The sequence below is a fragment of the Stegostoma tigrinum genome, chromosome 17, assembly GCF_030684315.1.
Source record: "Stegostoma tigrinum isolate sSteTig4 chromosome 17, sSteTig4.hap1, whole genome shotgun sequence".
Classification (NCBI taxonomy): domain Eukaryota; kingdom Metazoa; phylum Chordata; class Chondrichthyes; order Orectolobiformes; family Stegostomatidae; genus Stegostoma; species Stegostoma tigrinum.
This window is the reverse complement of record NC_081370.1, coordinates 3,455,285-3,471,280: the sequence shown is the minus strand read 5'-3', so window position 1 is coordinate 3,471,280 and position 15,996 is coordinate 3,455,285. Positions and strand designations below refer to the sequence as shown.

Genomic DNA, 15,996 nt, shown 5'->3' with positions numbered 1-15,996 from the left:
GTGAAAGTGTGTATAGTTCTGTCCTTACTTCCCCGAGGTGCTGTGGAAAAGGGGAGAGTGAGAGAGTTTGGAGAGGATTGGAAAGATTGGGCTGTCTTAGACAAGGCAGAAAACCGAAGCTGTTTGCCTTGACCACCCCTGCACTGGGTGGAGGAGGAGGCAAAGAAGAACAAAGAACGATACAGCACAGGAACAGTCCCTTCGGCCCTTCAGGCCCGCGCTGATACATTTTGCCCTTCCATACTAAAACTGTCTTCACCTACAGGATCCGTCTCCCTCTGTTCCCTTGCTAGTCGTGTATTTGTCCAGGTGCTGCGTGAACGCTGCTATTATGTCCGCTTCCACCACCACCTCTGGCAGCGTGTTCCAGGCAATCACCACCCTTTGTGTGAAAAACGTGCCTCGCACATCTCTTTTAAATGTTCACCCCTTTGCACCTTGAACCTGTGTCCCCACCTTCAGCGATGTGTGGACCTGCACGCCCAGATCTCTCTGCGTATCAACACTCCTAAGGGTTCTGCCATTCATGTGTTATTTCCACCTGTACTAGATCTTTCAAATTGCGTCCCCTCACATTTGTCCAGATGAAACTCTGTCTGCTGTTTTTCTGCCCATGCCTCCAACTGATCTATATCCTGCCGTATCCTCTGACAATCCTCCTCACTATCCATAATTCCACCACTCTGTGCCGTCTGCACATTTACGAGTTAGATCAGCTATGTTTTCCTCCAAGTCATTTACATAGATCGCAGACAACAGAGGTCCCAGCACTGATCCCTGAGGAACACCGCTAGCCACAGCCCTCCATTCCAAAGAGCTTCCTTCCACCGTACCCCCGTCTCCTATGACTAAGCCCGTTCTGTATCCATCTTGCTAGCTCACCCCTGATACCAGGTGACTTCACCTTTTTGTACCAGTCTGCCATTAGGTCCTGTGTCAAAGGCTTTACTGAAGCCTGTGTAGATAAAGCAAACACTTTTCCGTCTTCAATCATCTTCATTACCTCCTCAAAAAACTCAGTTAAGTTAGTGAGGCATGACTGTCCCTGCAGAAAACCATGCTGTTTATCAATAATCAGTTCATTTACTTCTAAATGCTTATACATCTTGACCATGAGAATCTTGACCAATAATTTCCCTACCACTCAGGTCTGTAATTTCCTGGATTATCCCTGCTACGCTTTTTAAACAATGAGACAACATTAGCTATTCTCCAGTCCTCTGAGACTTCACTTGTGGCCAAAGAGGTCTGTCAATGCTCCAGCAATTTTGTTCACTTGCTTCCCTTCATATTCTGGGATAGATCCCTTCAGCACCCAGGAGCTTACCTATCTTAATAGTTCCTAAGATGCATAACACCTCTTCCTTTGTAACAGCAACTTTGCTCAGAGATTCAACATGCCCTTCCCTGAGATCATCCTCCACCATTTTTTTCTCTTTAGCGAATACTGACACATAGTGTTCGTTTAGGACCTCAGCTACCTCTCCACACATACGGACCCTCACTTTGGTTGCTCAGTGCCTCACTGAAGTACTCTCTAGCATTTTGCTGACATGGAATTGTCGGTAAGACGATGAGAGAGAAGGAAGGGAAAGGGCACATGGAAGTGGGGACCCGGCTAAAAGGCCCTCCCATGTCTCGTCCTGCACCTCCATTCTTCCCAGCAGTCCCTGTCCTTCTGGAATCTCGGGCTACATACTGTAGTGGGCATGTCTGATCTGCTCTGAAGCAAACCTTTGACATTGTGCCAACGTGGCTTCGGCTTTATTGTACCATTGCTCTGGTGGTAGGGCTTCTTGCGAGTGTTGACAGCCATGTACTTGCAGGATAGCCCTCCTCTTTGAGGAACTGACCCTGTAAAGGACCTTCCAGTGGCCACATACCAGCTGAAAATAGGGTGAGATTGTTTTGTATTGACAAGGAATGCTGGTTAATCTGACTGCAATTGGATTGTCATATGTTCAATCAGCGGCTCAGTATGTAATAGGAATGCAACCATTCCAGGCTCTGTCTGCCCTGCCTGGCCTTGACAGTTACAAAGTGGCCATCGGTTACCTTTTGAGACACACTTGTGTATAGCAGATTGAAATCCTGCTGACATCTCCAGTTGATCCCTACAAGGTGCCAGGGGTGAAGAAAACCACGACTTTTGCGATCTGAGTGGCTAGTGGCACAATGTGCCCTCCTGGTGCGGTGGCATTGTGATCTTTACCAAAACAGTGCAGGTGTTGGCCATGATCTTCCCTGATACATTGAGACTTGACACACTGCTGATCCATTGAGAAAGCTAATTCTTACCCCCATGTAAAGCCAAATGTGTTGATTCTGGAAGCGCTGGAGAACTCAGCATTATGGTGGACAGAGAGAGACCGAGTTAACGTTTTGAGTTTGTGACCTCTGCAGAACCCGATTCTGAAATAGAGTCCTATCGGATTTGAAACGTTAACTCTGTTTCTGTCTCTACTGCTGCCTCACCTGCTGAATTTCTCCTCCACTTCAGTGTCTCCCTCCCTTTTGAGTTGGAGTTGTTTCCAACCCTTTTGACCTGTGGAGCAGTGTGTTTCTGAAGCCCTTGTTCCTCATCTGAAGCTCCAGGCAGAGCTACATAAGCTGTTCCCATGATGCAGTTAAGACTGATAATAGGAACATGCATATCAATGTTAGTGATGTTCAAGGTAACAATAATAACTTCCAAGATATTGGAAATCTCCTGGATAACAGTGGCAAAGAGTTCTCCAAACAAGTTCCCTGAGTGAGAGCCTGTCATGCAGGTGGAAATGACACTGCAGGTTTGCTCTTTAAACACTTCCCAGCCTCATTTAGGCAGAGCAATGAATTTCCACAGTGCTCTCGCACCCCACCCCTCTTCACCACCCACACCACTCCCCACGCCCCGCCCCAACCCTAGATAGCTCACCCAGCTCGTGAAATCCATACACTGTGTTAAAGTCTGAATTAACTTGCAGATTCTCTACTTCATGGCTTCCTGTGCATTTCTGAACCCAGCAAAGGCGGATGTGAGCAGGATGAAATCAGGCTTTTGTCACGCTGGCACTCCCCTTCACCTTTAACACATAAAATACTGCCTTTTTGTATCCTCCGACCTATCTTCAATATACCCAAACGACCTATGGACCAGTTGTTATAGATATCGATCAGATAAAATGTCTAGTCTGAAGAGGGCATTGAACTAAAACAATGGCCCACAGCAGACAGGAAAACATCTGCACCAGTGAGGTTCAGAAATATTGATTGTGGCCAGAAATTTATTTATTGTGTTGAACATCTGAACAGGCACATGTACCCCCAGAAACAAATACTTGAATTGTTCTGAGAGTCAACTGGTAAAATTGCTCACTGAGGGTAAGTCAGTAGACTTTGCACACACAGCACAGAAACTGCATTCATATCCTTAGTCCCTGGGTGGGGTGTGACAAAGTAAGAGAATTTGCTTTTAATCTCCTTGCCTTTAGCACCAAGTGAGTCAACACTGTAATCTTAGGCAGCTTCTCAGAGAGAGAGAGGAGCCTGTTTGCGCTGATTGGCCATGCCTCATTGTGAGACATTATTTATATGGCTTTGAAACTGGAAGGGAGAAGCTGGTTTGAGCAAGAAAACGATGAGTTAGCATCAGAGGTTTAGAGATTTCAAGAGCTCCATCTTATCTTAAGAATGAGTTTATTTTTCTAAAGCTGCTGAAGTCTCCCTTTTCTGGTTTCTGTCTATGATAACTGAGTTTACATTAACTGCTTTGCAGTCACCCTTTTTTTTTGAAAAGAGAACATGTCTGCATATACTCATACTTCTCAGTAGGCTGTCTCTAGTTAACAGTTTTGTTTTTATATCAGCTCCTCGTTCTGTTCTCTATCGTATGTTATCTACAGATTTCAAGTAGCACCTCAATTGCTGAGCTGCTAATTCTACAGGTCAGGGATCAGAGTTCATCATTTTCAACCTCCTGGGCTTGTTGCTACTCTGCATGCTTCTTGCCTACTGAGACATCACAAGAGAACTGTGGACAATTGCTTTAATTGCCCAGATGAGGTTAGGGGCTTGCAATTTCTACAGCCAGCATTGCGAAAGCAACTGGTGCGTTGGCCACTTTCATGTCAGAGGAAGGAATTAGGCAGAGTCGGCTAATCCAGCCTTCAGGGGCCCATCACGAGGTTGTTGGCAAATGGGACTTCCTCAGGGGAAGAAACCACTTTGTGACAGAGGCAAATCTGTTGTCTCAGTCAGTGGACCTGAGGTGGGACGAGCCTGCAAAGTGCCCACCTCAGCCACCATTTTTCTCTACTTCTCTGAGGGGCCATGGGAACTTCATCACAATCAACACCTACCCAAAACTTAACCCCTTGCCTCCAGCCTCTCCCATGCTCCCTTGCCTTGAAGTTAACTTCCCTCTAATGGCGCTTTTTAAACCTCTGAAAATCCTCCTTTTTATTTATCAGGAAGCTTCCTGGTCTTCTCACTGTACAGTTTAGGCTGTTCTTGCCAATTCCCGCTTGGTGGAGTTATAGAGGGTTTTAAGCCTGCAACCACCAACACCATCCCCCCAACTCCCCTTCCCTAGTAAATGTAGTAAAAGTTAACATCAAGGGAAGCAAGCATGCCTGAGCTGTGGCCTTTTAATAGGAGCACGTAGACCTTCTGCCCGTCCTCTGTGCTGCACTCTCCCAAAATGGCAACTGGCAGTAACTGAGGTAGGGAATTTGCCCATTTGCCAGTTGACCATCAATGTTCAGCAGCGCCACTTCTGTTTCATTTCTTTTAGGGCTAAATTATTCTTATGAATGGATACTAGTCCCATTTTAATTTACAATTTGATGTCTTAGTATTTGATTTCAATATATTTTCTGCTGTCAAGGCAGCTAGTTTATTACAAGCTTTTTCACTATCACATTTACTCTCTGGTGTGTGCGTCATCATTTGAGCTTTTAATTGTTTTAGTTCCATTGCAGAAATAAGGATACAGCTTTCAATTCATAATACATTCAGATTTTTTAAGGAACGTATTAGAAATAAAGGACAAGTGGCAATATAAAAAGAACAAACTATCTCAGGTAGAATTCATATTTTGTACATATTTCTGTTGACTACTGGGTCATGGTTTGATACTTGGATCTTGCATCTTATTTTATCCATTTGGAAAAGTAGAAACAATTGTTTGAGGTGCAAGTACAGATGCCAGTATAACTTTAAATATTAAAATAAAAAGTCCTATGATGCTGATGAGATAAGTTTGCCTGTTGTGACTTTTCTCCATTCACTGTCTGGAACTCCTGGATTAGTCTGTATTAAACACATTTGTGACTCTGTGGTTCTGATGTGGTCATCTTGAACTGAAATGTTAAATCTCTTTGTCCCTGCAGATACTGCCCGATGCGCTGAGTATTTCCAGCATTTTAAAATTTCTGTTTCAGGCCCCCAGTGTGTGCAGTGTTCTGTTTTATGGCCCAGTGCACAAATTGCACATTCCTTGTGGTTATTTCATGAGGAAGTGAACAGAGATTATAGACATCACCTTTCGGAACAGGCAGGTCCTGACTGGAAATGGTTGTGTCCTGTTTTGCTTTTAAATCTCGGAGTTGTTCAGGACAAACCTTGTGTTGTTTTATGGTGCACATGCATTATTGTGTTTATAAAAGAAAGGTAACTTCAATGTCATAATATCAGCAAGGCGTGGTTCATGTACTTGATTTCTAAAGCACCTATGTGACATCAAACAATGAAATAACTCTCCCTTAGCTGATGGTCCCGAAGTGCAATGATATTTTAATAAATATTTGTGTGTATATATACTTGAAGTGTGACAACTTTTCAGAGGTACTGAACAGTTAGAGAGGCTGATTTAAGCTTAAAAGCTTTGACAGATGGTAAAAACACAAGAGATGAAAGGAAGTGGACTGGTTTAGTTTGGGGTTGTGGGTGGTGTGGATTAGTTGGACTGAAGGCATTTTTCCATGCTCCACGACTCTATGCCTCTTGTACTGTTCTGTGTTCCAGCATTAAATATGTAGTTTATTGCAGTGTTACTTGCTGCTAGGATCCACCACACAGCATGAATAGGACCAGCTCTAGCAATGGAATTCACAAACAATGGAAGCCCAGCAGGAAGAGATACTTGCACTATTAGTGCGGTGTTCCACTGGAATCTCAACAATGGATCTATGCTCATAGAACTAGCTACATTAGGGTGGTATGTTTTGAAGGGATCTGCGTTGTACATAGGGCTACAATTTGATATTAATTCACGTTTAATCTGGTCGTCTGATGCCTCTTCTAACATTCGTTGTCATATTGCGCTTCTAGATTCTCCTATTTCAGATATGAATGTCAGCATTAATAATTCACAATTCAGGAATAGATACCAATGCTATATGTCCAATTTGGCCAGTTTTTTGTTATGTTTACATATTGCTGAATTTACTATAATGATCCATCTGGGGGTAGAATAGTACTTCAGTCTAAAGTCAGCCTGGGCTATTTCATGGGTTGAGCTGTAAATTGAATAAGGGACTGGGTTTCCCTGGTGAGGAAAAACGTGGTGTCCACTATTTTTCTGTAACCATTGGAACACTAGAGAGGACGGGAATCCATTAACAATCCTGTAAATGACATTTTATTTAGTTCGCTTTGATCTTTTTCAGCTTTCTTTTGGCGTGATTTTCACCAAGTGGTAGTGCCCTTTTTGAATATCAGCTTGGCAGGTTACAGGTGCTGCAAAAGAATTAAGACTAGGATTTCAAACCCAGGTATCATGCTCTGTAAGGTATCAGGCTTCTAATTTGAGGTTTCATGGATCAAATCAAGGTTCAGGTGCTGCTCGTAAAATTTGAGTTCACCATTCTTATGCTTCCTGTGATGGCTAGAAATTCCTGAGCAATTCGTGCTGACCTGGATAAAACTTTTTTTTTGCAAAAGAGGTATTAGCTTAATTGTCTAATGGACAGTTGAAGTTCTGATTCTATGGCACAGGAGAAAAATGCTCATTGTAGAATCCCTACAGTGTGGAAGCAGGCCGTTCAGCCCATTGAGTCCACACTGACCCTCTGCAGAGCATCCCACCCAGAATCACACCCTCCCCCCTTTCTCCCCATCCCTGTGACCCTGCATGGTTTGGAGTGTGGGAGGAAACTGTAGCTCCCAGGGGAAACCCAAGCAGACATGGGGAGAATGTGCAAACTCCACACAGCCCCAGGGTGGAATCAAACCTGGGTGCCTGGCAATGTGAGGCAACAGGGCCAACCTTCTCATAAAATTGTTAAAAAGTTTCTCCATTTTAGCTACCATACTTTGCAACTGTTACTTTTTATTTTTACATTGGGGAGGCTATTTCATTGATCTTAGTTCATATAATACAAAACACTGTGCAGTATCGTGTTGGACCATCCCATTATTAACTGAGTGATACTCCTTTCCCTTCCTGACATCCATTCCCTTTTATGGCAAACGTATTCTGTCAGGCCATGTTGGAGGGTTGGAGAATGATCAGAAAACCAGAAAGCTGTTTGATTGGGTGCGTTTGTTATTGGCACTAATTAAGCAGATGTTATGACTCTTAGCTGTATAGTGGATAACAATGAAGATAGTTGTGACTTCAGGGTGCCACATAGGGGATGATCAAATGGCAGGAGAATAGCAATGCAGGGCGTATGAATTGAGGCACTTTGTGAGGGCTCATGCACTGAACTCAATTTTTGTCTCTGTTTAGGAATCCTGTGGAATCTATCTTCCAGTGAGAATCTGAAGAGCACTCTTGCCCGAGATACACTAGAGAAGATCACAGAAGAGATCCTTGCCCCATCCTCGGGTTGGGGTAGTAGTGTGAGCATCCGGCCATTAGCTTCAGAGGATGAAGTCTTCTACAATACCACTGGTTACATTCGGTACTGCTTTGTGTTTTGTATTTCTACTGGAAGATTTTCTGTAATTTTACTACAGTTTCAACGCTGGCATAATTCTTTGTGTAAATCACAATCATTTAAATGGGAACACCTTTACATCACTTCAAGAGGAGTCAGAAATTTAAATACTGTACAAATTATGTCTCTTTCAGTTCCACTCTTCTGATTCCCTGTTCTTGCTGAAAATCTAGTATAAAAACAAAGGCTTGTGAGACTCAGCAGGTCTGGTGATGGCCTAGTGGCGTTATCACTGAACTGTTAATCCAGAGACCCAGATAATGTTCTGGGGACCCAGGTCCAAATCCCACCACGGCAGACGGTGCAATTTGAATTCAATAAATATCTGGAATTAAGAATCTAATGACGACCATTGTTGATTGTCAATTGTTGTGGGGGGCGGGGGTGTGGAAAACCCACCTGGTTCACTCGTGTCCTTTAGGGAAGGAAACTGCCATCCTCACCTGGTCTGGCCTACATGTGACTCCAGACCCATATCAATGTGGTTGACTCTGGTCAGCTAGGGATGGGCAATAAATGCTGCCTCATCAGTGACACCTGCATCCTGTGAATGGATAGAAAGTAGAAAATCTGTGGAGAAAGAAAGAGTTAACACTACAATTCTGGTGTGACTTCTGTTCTGAAACATTAACCCTGACTCTCTCTGCACAGATGCTACCAGACCACCTGAGTTTCTGCAGCATTTCGAAAAACATCTGAATGAGTTAAAAACATAGCCAGTACAGAATTTACTTCTCACTGTCCTCTCTGCCATTGAGGTTAGAGCCTCTCTGATAACTTGTCTGAGAAGTGAAGCCAGCTTGCATGAACCAGGTTGACGCCAATTCATGTACCTTTAGTAAAGGCTGTGTGGCATGGTGGCACAGTGGTTAGCACTGGTGCCTCTCAGCGCCAGGAGTTTACACGTTCTCCCTGTGTCTGTGCGGGTTTCCTCCGGGTGCTCTGGTTTCCTCCCGCAGTCCAAAGATGTGCAGCTTAGGTGGACTGGCCATGCTAAATTGCCCCATGGTGTACAGGTGAATGAGCCGTGGGGAATGTGAGGTTACAGGGATAGGATGGGTCTGGGTGGGAAGCTCTTTGGAGGGATGGGCTGAATACTGGGGATTCTGTGTACTGTGATTGTATTGTTAAATCAATCAAAAGGGGCTTGAGATGGACAGTCCTGTGCTATGAACAATTGGTGGGAATTGCATTGACAATAGCTATGGAGAAATAAAGATGATTACCATTTTGCAAAAAAAAACTTCTGGACTATCATAAGGAAGAACAGCTACTGAGTGATTTTTTTTTTAAAAAACGTTTCACCATGTGGTAATTGGATGTGTACTGTAGTAATAATGCCTTTCCCAAGGAGCAATTGTTCAGCTGATGGTCTCTTTCCAATACAGTCTATCTCTCCAATATTCACTTCAATATGAACAATGTTCTTATTGATCCTCTTGCATTTTGTACAGAAATCTGAGTTCAGGAAAAGAAGAAACACGTCAGAAAATGCGGGAATGTAAAGGTTTAGTGGACTCTCTGGTCTACTTTATCCAGCAATCTCTTGAAAACAATGCAGCCAGCAAGGTAAGTATACCTTCCAGCTCACACTTGGGCAAGAATACACTAACCAGTGGGAGAAGCCATCTTTAAGATGCATCCAATTGGGGTAAAACGTGTGAATTCATTTTTGTGAATTGGGCATTTTGTCTACCTTTTGATCCTTATCTGCAACCTGGGATGAGAAAGTTGAGAGTAACGCTATAGGGCAAAATGTTATAGTTCCCCACGAGGTAGTTTCCCAGGGAGTCTCAGAGGGGGGTATGAGGGCCTTCTAAAATTTCCTGGCTTGCCTTCCCACTGACTTGCCACTGTTCCCAATCTGCTCCCAATACACATGGAGGAGAGCCCTAGGGAGGGGCGTCTGCCCTTGCTCCAACTGTCTGCTTAATGACTGGATCCTGTCCAGTTTATGACCAGATGCCCAGCAGATCACCCTACTCGAGTCTCCGGCAGCGAGGTGGTGTGGCACTTCTCTCAAGGGCCACTTTTCTGCCTTAGACACCCACCCAAGATCTGCGCCCTGCAGGTGCTTCATCATCCCTTAGCTCCGATAGTAAGACCCCCCTGTGAGACTCCTCCCCACCTGTCAACTTAGCTGATCCAGGATGCCAGTCTCAAGGTTGGCCACTGTTCCTGGTGGTACTGCTGGCACAGACCTGCTAACCAATCAGATTACTTTTCCCGAGGCAAGGCATCCATGTGTGAGGTGGGAAAATCCAGCCTGCAGCCAGTTAAATGCATCTCGTACTGTGAAGTGCAACTACAGTAATTGGTATTGAACAAACTAGACCCGTACGGCTTTCTCTTTCAGCATTTCCATTCTGCCTTCCTTTATGTTTGGTGGTGTTGCTGTGTATTGTGGTTGATAGATATCTGCAAGATGCACATGTATTCACTTGGTGTTTCCTGTATCCAATGTGACTATTCAGAGTTCTCGTCGGCTCTACATGTTAAACAACCCAGGTCTGAAGGCACTGCATTCTTTGAATACGTAGCTAGTTAGAATATGATCCCTTTGCTCAGTCTACAGTATCAATCAGTAACTGCATCACTGTTGATGAGTTACTCGGTTTGAAAAATCGGTTTTTTTATTTTATTTATAGAAATGCAGATATCGACAGGTCTGAACAGAAGAGCTTTGGTTTTTTTTTCCAACTTGTAAGTTTTGGCCAAGCTGCAAAACTGTTTAATTGTTAGAGTAGGAATATGTAGCCAAAATATCTTTGTACAAGTTCCCAAATCAATTAATTTGTTAAACTACCATCTGTAAACCATTATGCAACTATAACATTTCAGTTTGTTGAAAAATAAAACTGTGCTTTGACCTTTGTATGATGAACGCTGTATTGATCACTTAGTTGAGAATGACAGACTTTTCTGAGAAAGCGATACTTCACATAATTCCTATTGAAACTAGTTTCTCCCTAGTCAAGCACTGAGGCATGGTGAAAAATGATCTGAAATAATATAAATTTGAGAAACTTTGTCATATATAGAACAGTACAGCACAGGAACAGACCCTTCAGCCCACCACAGTGATATCCTAAACTAACCCCAACTGCCTACACTTGGTCTATATGCCTCTATTCCTTGCCTGTTCACATTTATGTCGAAATGCCTCTGAAACTTTGCTAATGTTTCTGCCACCTCCAGGCAGTGTGTTCCAGGCACCTGCCTTCCACTTTGTTTTTAAAAATAAAAACTCTCTTCGCACAATTCCCTTAAACATTACTGCTCTTACCTCAAGCCTACGCTCCCATAGTATTTGACATTCCCACCCTGGAAAAGAGATTGCAAGTATCCACCCTATCCATGCTTTGAAGGTACTTATAATTCTTTAAAAAATGCATATGGTTTTCATTCCTTCAAATTGCATAGCTAGCATTTAACATTGCACTGTGTTCTGCTTATACCCAAATTGTAAGTGATAGAATTTATTTGGAGTTTTTAGGAAGACAATATGTTCGTTTAGAAGGGGATTATGGCAATGGACAGTTATCCTATCACTAGCCTGGACTCATCACAAGAAATAGGAATGTTGCAAGTCATCCTACGTAGATTAGCTTGAAGGGAGACACGTTTGCATTCAATCTGCTTTGTCTATTGACGCTCCAATTCATTAGAAACCAACTAATATTGGAAGTTCAGCTGCATGATGTGTGTATGTAATTGGGAGTTTGAAGGTGGTGGTCAGTGTCATTTCTCTGGGTGAAATCTCTTGGCTAATTTCTTGCTGTCACTCAATGAAGATGATGATAATGACCAGCGACTTGTCTCATTGAGAGAGGCACCTAATGGAGTTATAGACTAAAAGAATTTCAGTTCTGTCCGGATGACAGTGATTGCCTTCAGCCAGGGAGCTAAATAATATTATGGAAGACCTTTCCCCTCCATTTGTAAACATAGATAACTAGTTGAGGAGCTGAGAAAGAACAGATGTTAACTATACAACAGGCAGTATTGTTTTCAGGCCTTCATAGTAAATTGCATTTGTCTTTAAGCAAATATCACTACATAGACATAAATCCGATTGATTTAAAATTTCGGCTGTTTCTCTTCCAAATCAATAGAGCGTGGAGAATTCAGCCTGTGTCCTGCGCAACTTGTCCTACCGGCTGTATGAAGAAATACCATCTTTTTATCAAAACCGATTGGAGGGCCCTGGCAGGAATGACAGAAGTGTGAAGAAAGATGATGTTGTGGGATGTTTCACTCCTCAGAGTAGGAAAGTGAAAGAGGTGAGGGAGTTGTATTTCCTATACCGTGGCGGTCAACGAATGTTGTCCTGGTGTATGCCATCCTTCAGTAAAATATAATTCATTACATTCGCCGTCAGAAGTGTTTGCTTCCCACAGAATGTGCCGATGGAAGAGAAGTTGGAGTGGGGCTGGAGAGGTTGAGGGTGGGGGGGTATATGCCACAGTCTTTTGAGTTGCTGCACCATACACCAAACACTAACCAGTTTGTCGAAAACCATTTTTGTTACACATGGCACACCAAAAGAACCTGGAATCATCTAAACAATATGAGCAGGAGGCTGTCGTACATTTGAAGCCTCAACAGTTTTATTTCTGTAATGTAAGCAGAGAGCTTTTGTTTTGTCCCTAAGAGTAACTTCTGCCAAGTTTTACTGCTATGATTTTAAAAAAAAGCTGAGTATTAAACTGAAACCTGCCCCCAGTTACAATGTAATCTTGTTTTCTTAGATCAATACAGAGTCGGCAATATTTTCAGAAGTTACAAAAGATCCCAAAGGAATCGAGTGGCTTTGGAATCCAGCTGTCGTCAGAGTGTACACTGGGCTCCTAGACAAGAGCGAGGCCAACCAGCAAACCACTGAAGCTGCCTTGGGGGCTCTACAAAATATTACAGCAGGAGACTTCAGGGTAAGTTGCATCTGTAGCATTCCCATTTGTTCCATTCGGCAGCTAACCATTTCTTACTTGTTGATGGTATGGCGATCATTTATTGACTGTTGCTAAGTATGCTGTCTTCTTGAACTGCTGGAGTCCATGTGATCTAATGCTATTAGCTAAGGAGTTCCAGGTTTCTGACTTGGCAACAATGAAGGAGTGGCAATTATAGTTCCATGTCAGAATGTGGAGGGATTTGGAGAAGAACTTCCAGCCATCTCTATCTCTGTTCTTCTACTGTAAGTGGTAGAAGCCAGTGGCTCAGAAGATGGTGTCAAAGGATTGATTAGTGAGTCGCTCCAATGCATTTCGTAAATGGTACAAACTCTTGTTATTTATGCGATGGTGAGAGTAATGAACATTTAAAGTGGTGAATGGATTGGTCAAGCAGGTTATCCTGCATGGATTACTGGGTGTTGGGCGAGTGCAGCTCCAACATGTGGAGCGTATTCGACCACATTCCTAACTAGTCCTTTGGAGATGGTGGACTGGCTTTGAAAACTCAGCAGGAGAGATGCTTGCTTCAGAATTTCCAACCTCTGATCTGTTCTTGCCATGTATATGACTGGCATTCAGCTGTTTCTTAATATAGCACGGAGTGAATTGAATTGGCTGAAGGGTGGGGTTTGAGGTGGAGAGGAATTCAGAAGGAGGCTGAAATAGGTCACCCACTTTTGATACTGTTGGCTGAAGCTGAGTACAAGTGCTCCAACCTTGTGCAGAGACATGCTGGGCTCCCATTATTGAGGGTGAAGAATTTTGTGGAGCCATTGCTTCCTTCTCTGTTTAAGTGCTCACCACTAAGATGGGACAGGGCTGTAGAGATTTTGATCTGAGTTTTTGCTTGTGGGATCGCTTAGCTCTGCTGTGACATGCTATGGCAGCTGTGTAATATGCGAATGGTCCTGCATTGTAACTTCACCAGGTCAGTTCTGATAGAATATTGGAAAATCTACTGCATGGTAGGAGGCTATTCAGCCTATCATATCTGTGCCAGTCAAGGGAAGCCTCCCAAGTCACATGTTGCCTTCCTACATTAAATCTGGGGTTGTAGAGGTCACTGAACTTCAGGTGGATGTTCAAGTGCTTTTGAAATGTGGTGTAAATTTCAGTCTCTACCACTTTTTCAGATAGTGGCGTTGCGTAGCTATCATATTCTGCATGACAGAATGTCACCTCATCCCTCCTTTGGTGCTTCTACAAATTGCATCAATGTCCTTTTGGTTTTGATCCCTCTGCTGAGATAAATAGATTGTTTATTTACTGTATCTAAGGGCTGTCATTATTTTATGGACATCAGTTAAGACACTCCTCCATTTCCTCTGTTCAAGGAAAACAAAGCCATCTTGTCACATCTTTTACATTTGTTAAAACATTTCAATCAGGCAACATCCTCAGAAGTCTGTGTCAGTGATAATGGGAACTGCAGATGCTGGAGAATCCAAGATAATAAAATGTGAGGCTGGATGAATACAGCAGGCCCAGCAGCATCTCAGGAGCACAAAAGCTGATGTTTCGGGCCTAGACCTTTCATCAGAGAGGGGGATGGGGTGAGGGTTCTGGAATAAATAGGCAGAGAAGGGGAGGCGGACCGAAGATGGAGAGAAAAGAAGATAGGTGGAGAGGAGAGTATAGGTAGGGAGGGGATAGGTCAGTCCAGGGAAGACGGACAGGTCAAGGAGGTGGGATGAGGATAGTAGGTAGGAGATGGAGGTGCGGCTTGGGGTGGGAGGAAGGGATGGGTGAGAGGAAGAACAGGTTAGGGAGGCAGAGACAGGTTGGACTGGTTTTGGGATGCATTGGGTGGAGGGGAAGAGCTGGGCTGGTTGTGTGGTGCAGTGGGGGAAGGGGACGAACTGGGCTGGTTTTGGGATGCGGTGGGGGAGGGGGAGATTTTGAAGCTGGTGAAGTCCACATTGATACCATTGGGCTGCAGGGTTCCCAAGCGGAATATGAGTTGCTGTTCCTGCAACCTTCAGGTGGCGTCATTGTGGCACTGCAGGAGGCCCATGATGGACATGTCATCTAAAGAATGGGAGGGGGAATGGAAATGGTTTGCGACTGGGAGGTCATAAAATGAGTCATAAAATCCAAGATCCCTCTATTTCCTTACATTACTCCATATTCTCCCATTTTGTACCATATTTTCGAGCCATGTTGTACTCGCGAAAATGCATTATCTCTCACTTCTCCAGACTGAAATCCATTTTTTTCATTCTTCTTCTAGCCTGAGAGATGCTTGTTTCAGAAGTTCCAAAAACTTCAAAAACTTTTTTTTAAAAATTTTCTTGAAGTCTAAAACTGTCCTCTTCACTGTCAACCACGTTTTTATCCACACACTACTTTTAGTATTCACATCCAAATTATTAATCTAAACTACAGCTTTGCGCTCTTATCCAGCTCTCTGCAGTCCAGCAGCCATTGTAGTCTGCCAAACACAGTACTTCATTTTTATGGCATTCCCCTGTCTCGTTCCCTAGATTTTCAGTTTTGAAGCTCATTTTATAAAGAAACCCAATCACCAATTGGTCTTACTGCTGGTTACAAGCAAAGTTTGTCAGTCAGTGTTCTGTCCTCTTTGTGCCCCGTGGCCTCCTTCTCACTCTTGGAACAGTGCCAGGTAGTACTGGTATTTTGAAAACACTTCCACAACGTTGTCTGTCTTCAGCACCACCACCTCATGCCCCTCTAGAATGTCAGTGGTCAAGGCTAATGTGGCCAGAGAAGGCAGAAGCTCAGGCCACGTGCTGGGTGTCAGTCTCAGTGTGAGTGAACTGCATAGGCCAGAAGACCAGGACATGAGTGAATTGGAGACATTGACCCCCTCCCTCTCGCGCTCCCCCCCCGCTCCCTCTCTTCTTTCCCCCCCCCACCCTCTCTTGTTTCCCCCCACCCTCTCAACTTCCCCCCCCTCTCTTCTTGACCCCCCCTCTCTCTCTCTCTCTCTCTCTCTCTCTCTCTCTCTCCCACCCCTCCTCTCTGTGTCTCTCTCTCTGTGTCTCTGTTTCTCTCTCTCTCTCTCCTCTCTCCCCCACCCACCCCCGCGTGCTCTCTCTCGCGTGCTCTCTCTCGCGTGCTCTCTCTCGCGTGCTCTCTCTCGCGTGCTCTCTCTC

At 44.0% G+C, this 15,996-nt stretch overlaps 1 protein-coding gene across 2 annotated transcripts in view; it reads left to right on the top strand.

Moving 5' to 3' along the window:
• Positions 1–15,996, top strand: part of LOC125459387 (plakophilin-3-like) — an 81,939-nt gene that overhangs the window by 42,925 nt on the left and 23,018 nt on the right. For both annotated transcript variants that reach the window (XM_048545795.2, XM_048545793.2), the window contains exons 6-9: positions 7,715–7,889; positions 9,380–9,494; positions 12,041–12,208; positions 12,677–12,856. In XM_048545795.2, coding sequence (XP_048401752.2) covers positions 7,715–7,889; positions 9,380–9,494; positions 12,041–12,208; positions 12,677–12,856 — 638 coding nt within the window. The remainder of the gene's footprint in view (positions 1–7,714; positions 7,890–9,379; positions 9,495–12,040; positions 12,209–12,676; positions 12,857–15,996) is intronic.